The sequence below is a fragment of the Dendronephthya gigantea genome, unplaced genomic scaffold (genome assembly GCF_004324835.1).
Source record: "Dendronephthya gigantea isolate DGI-Jeju-01 unplaced genomic scaffold, DenGig_1.0 000033F, whole genome shotgun sequence".
Classification (NCBI taxonomy): Eukaryota; Metazoa; Cnidaria; class Anthozoa; order Malacalcyonacea; family Nephtheidae; genus Dendronephthya; species Dendronephthya gigantea.
In genome coordinates, this window is record NW_021163043.1 from 1,179,520 (window position 1) to 1,184,568 (window position 5,049).

The following is a 5,049-nucleotide window of genomic DNA, read 5'->3' on the forward strand; positions in this document are numbered from 1 at the left end:
TTGTTGAGGTATAGAAATTTAACTCGCAAATTGTCGTGAGCAATAAGGAACCTTTTTCAAAAAGGTTGGAGTTGATATGTGTTTCAGTGGCAGAAATCGTAATAAGTTAGAAAATCCTATCATGAAAGAACCCAGAGCTCAATCGCCATGGATCATTAGCTCATGTTCGTGAGAACAGCTAAGGACGCAATGATCGCTGCATGCTGGGAGACCGAGGAAATTATTCCTTCTCATGATCAGGATCGGGTTGCCCGAAAAGCAATTTTTTATGCGCAAATCGCTGGCCAAAAACAATATACCATATTTTGTTCATAAGCTTCTTCATGCACAGCGAATATTAGCTATAGTGATTCACGTCCATGCTGATATTTACTAGAAGTTGGTGTACTACGAAAAATAGCTAAAATATTAAAAGAAAGTATACAAGGAATGACTTATACTTTAGGATAATAGCAAAATTAATCAGCATACTAACGAATTGAAATGTTTATACCTTCATATATATTGGGAATTTTTTGGGACACACTGCATAGTGTAGTCTTATTTGATACTTTAGTGTAGTTTAAGACGACAATTCAGTTGATTTGAAACGAGCAAATTTGGCGGCAATAGTTGTCGCAGAGCTTTTTGATGATTTTCAATAAATGAAGTTCTTGTATATGTCAAAGTTATAACTCAAGTTGCTTTGGATATTAAAATAACAACTTTAAAGCACGTAAATCAATCTAAAGTTACTGAAAGTTCGACGCGAACAAACGACACGGGCTCTCAGCTAATATAATTAATGCTGTATAGCTTTGGACTGTTAACAGAAGGAAGTTTTGTTGATCCAGTTAAGAAAGAACTCTTTGATGTCGTCCATATTTTTAACTTCTTAATGACCTCCATCCTTGCCAAGTATGATACACGCAAGTCGTTCCTCATAAACCAAAACCATTCGTGAGGTATTTGTTTAAAACGACAATTTTTGTGATGAGATTTCAGAACACTTTTTGAATTTCTGAAACATTTTTTTGTCTCGTTTTATAGAAGATCACTTTTGTAACTTGAAGAGGAAGTTTAGCTCCTTAAGACAAGAAATCTTTGAGATTTCGTTGAGGTAAAGAAATTTTACTTGCAAATTGCCCTTACATATAGCCATCTGACTTGCACAAGCTTTTCATAATTACAGCGAAGCATTGCCGTGAGCAATAAGGAACTTTTCTAAAAATGTTGGACTTGATATGTATTTCAGTGGCAGCAATCGTAATAGGTTACAAAATCCTATCACGAAAGAACTACCAGCTCAATCGCCATGGATCATTTGCTCCAGTTCGTGAGAACAGCAAAGCTCTATGGTATGTTGACGGCAAGGATTACATGTCCGCTGTGGCTGATGCTATCGAGACTGCCGAAGCAGAAATTCTGATACCCGACTGGCAAATGAATCCTGAAATCTTTATGAAAAGACCTGATTCCGGAGTTGATAGCTTGTATTGGCGACTGGACAAGATGTTGTTGAGAAAGGCTGACGAGGGCGTTCGAGTGAAAATATTATTATACAAGGAGTTGCAACAAGCTATAGATCTTGGAAGCAGTCACGTCGTGAAACTACTTGATAATCATGATAACATCGAAGTTCACCGTCATCCTGATTTCATCACTGGAGCACTGAATTTGTTTCGCTGGAGTCACCATGAGAAGATAGTCATTGTTGATGGTAGTGTTGCTTTTGTTGGCGGTATTGATCTATGCTATGGTCGCTGGGACACTCGTAAACACGAATTGATGGATGAATACCCCATACATTCAGCTGTGAACGGAAGCGAAGTTTCAGATGACCAAGAGAATCCTCGTAGTCATAGAAACCATGCTCGGTGGATTGGCAAAGATTACAGAAACACGTTTTATAACAAGAAGAATGAAACGGATTGGGACGAACCATTGAAGGGTTACGATGGTGTTGATAGAAAGGAAATTCCTCGCATGCCTTGGCATGATGTAAGCTGTGCGTTCACTGGAGAAGCTGTTTATGATTGTGTGTCTCATTTCAGAGACAGATACAATGTTATTACCAAAACTTGGTGGGCGAGATATCTGGACGTGTTTCACCGCTACTTTCAAAGCACTGCTTACCGTGCAAGAGAACGTTTTGCAGGCAAAAAAACCAAAGCGGAAGAAATCGTGTTCAAATCCGGCGGCCATAACGTAAGTATTCAAATGCTAAGATCTGTGGACAACTGGTCGGCTGGTGTGAAACACGAGGACTCCATATATTGCGCTTATTTGGATGCGATAAAGAATGCTCAACACTTCATCTATATTGAAAACCAGTTCTTCATTTCATCCCAAGATGGTATCTTACTAAAAGTTAAAAACCAGATCCAGTCAGCGCTTGTTGAAAGGATTGTCCGCGCCCACAAAGCCAATGAAGATTTTCATGTCATGATTATTATTCCCATTAAACCCGAATTCCCTGGAGATTTGGACGACGAAGATGCGAATGGAAAAGCTTTACGAACTGTGACTTTTTGGATTGAAAGCACTCTTTTCGAAGGAGAAGATTCGCTATTTAGTAAACTCGAGAAAGAAAATATTTCACAAGAATCTGCAATGAAGTACTTCTCTCTATTCAGCCTGCGTACATACGATCTGATAGGAACGCGTTTCGTTACTGAGATTGTGTATGTTCATAGTAAAATCATGATAGTCGATGATCGTTTAGCAATCATTGGATCCGCCAATATCAATGATCGCAGCATGCTGGGAGGAAGAGATTCTGAAGTCGCTGTCTTGATAGAGGATTTGGAATATCTGGATGGTAAAATGAATGGTGTAGATTTCAAGATGGGGAAATTTGCACATAGCTTGAGATGTGATCTACTGAAGGAGCATTTAGGAGTAGTCGGGGACAACGAGGAGTATATAAGTATCGATGATCCCCTGGGCAACAATTCTATTAGAAATATACGTCATCGCGCATCAAAAAATAACGATTTGTTTGAAGAAGCGTTTGGCACAATTCGGAAAGTTAATTTTGAAGATGTTGAAGCAACATACTGTTCTCAAGATATTTCTTTGTTATGTGAAAATACTGAGTCTGAACGGAAAATTCTCGAGCAAATAACAGGAAATCTGGTTAAGTATACACCGTTGGCGAAAATACCGGCACCTTCAAATATAGAAGTCGTCCATGTCATGGCTAAAATGGAGGCTCTTACTGCACGCGTAGAACAAGAAAAAGTTGAAGTCGTATACAAACTGATTGATAGCAGCATCGAAACGTTCAATTGATCAGGAATTCACATTCATTTATGACAAATATATCTGTCATGTGATATCCAATTATATTGTAGTAATATAATTGTTACGCTTAAAATCTATGGCCTTGTTTAAATATTTCAATAAAAAACGAGTCGCGTGCCTTTATGGCTAATAGCTAATGCTGAATTTTAAAAACTATAAGCGTGCATTATGGCCTCACAATGCACGCTCGTTAGCCAATGAAATTGCTCGTTATTGCTATGCTGTACTGACCATTAGCAGATCCAGCGTTATAATATATAGTCAAAATGGCATTACTTCAGGAAATTCTAAATTTAATTCCTGGATTAACGATGCTATAGGTTATGAATTTCCAAATTATGTTTTAGAATTTAAATTTTCCAATGCTGTCAGAAGCAAATTACGATTGGGAGGAGGGGGCTCAAAATGCAAATTAAGTGACACGTTTCAAAGGTTGGGGGGTGGGGGGGGATGAAGTGGCACAACAGTTACCGCTTTGCTATACGTTTCGCTTTGGAAATCAACCTCTTAGGCGCATATACGCCATGCACTTTGAGGTATTTTTTATTAGCAGCAGCGTATCAGTAATTTTGCGGATAGCTTAAAATAGACGTATGCTCCCCAAAATAGAAATATATACGCGAAAATCGCGTTGAAATCTTTAAGAGTCTCTTTTCCAAGAAAAATTTTTTAGCAAATTATTGGGCAGAGGGCTGCAGCCTGCCAGTCCCCCCGCTTTCGATGGGCGTGGTGCATGCAATTACTTTCATCGCGCTTTAACACGCATGTATACCAAATGCCACCTGTTATGACCTATTTTGACTTTGCTTTCCAGTGGAATTGTAGTCACAGTGCTATAACACTGTAATTCACAGGCTACAACCTTATTTGTACCCCACACTTATATACGTTTGTTCACTTTTAATTAACTCTGAGAGCTATGTGCTCCAGGCATGTTAAAATGTGCTATTCTTCAGTAATTATGAAGATTAGCACAACATTATCAAAGTCAGGGTCTGTTTATATGATCCCGTCCACCCGGGATCCCGCGCTTAGACGTAAATTACAATTTCTCTCTTCAATTTGATCAGCCAATTGACGAATGTGTGTTTATTTGTATTACAAGCGGGATCTCGGAAACTGTCCCGTCTAGGCGAGATCATATAAACAGGCCCTAAACACACACTGAGGCGCAGCGAGTGTCACCTCGAATTAGGCTCTAGGGAATTGTCTCTTATCTCAATGGGTTACCAATATCCATCCATCCCTTGTCGAACGGTTGCTTTAAACGTCCACAAATTCCTTTAAGGTGAATACAAACTGGTAACGGCAACGACTTTGCAATCCCCTCGCCTGCAACCATTTTGAATGTCTTGCTTGAATGATCTCACTAATCTGTACTGTCTACTGCATGGTGCTTGCTCGGGGGATTTTGGTCGCTTCGAATGCAATTCGAACAATAGATAATGAATGAGAAGTTATTGAGATTTATTATTTCATAATCCATGGTTCGAAAACAGAACTTAATTAAAGGTAATTAAGTTCTCGTTCGGTGAAATTCGAGCGGACATTTCCGAGTGGAAGTTGTATGGTCATAATTATAGATTTATAGATAGGTTAACACTATTGTAAACAAATCCAGGGCTCGGCTCGGGTTTGAGTTAAACGGGGCTTTAGTTATTGACTTCAGGGGCGCAATCGCGCCATTTATTACAAACAAAACGTTCGCCTGCGCCTCGAACGCGACACAAAATTTCGCCTCACACAGGGTTCACACGTCACTGT

At 39.2% G+C, this 5,049-nt stretch overlaps 1 protein-coding gene across 1 annotated transcript; it reads left to right on the top strand.

Annotated features, from left to right (window-relative positions):
• Window positions 1-1,090: 1,090 nt before the first annotated feature.
• Window positions 1,091-3,301, top strand: LOC114525231 (phospholipase D zeta 2-like). The gene has a single exon (XM_028546454.1). It carries the CDS (start codon window positions 1,210-1,212, stop codon window positions 3,271-3,273), a length of 2,064 nt encoding a protein of 687 aa, XP_028402255.1. The 5' UTR covers window positions 1,091-1,209; the 3' UTR covers window positions 3,274-3,301.
• The last annotated feature ends 1,748 nt before the right edge of the window (window positions 3,302-5,049 follow it).

Coding starts and splice junctions, on each gene's coding strand:
- LOC114525231 (XM_028546454.1), top strand. CDS start 1,210: ATGTTGGACTTGATATGTATTTCAGTGGCAGCAATCGTAATAGGTTAC.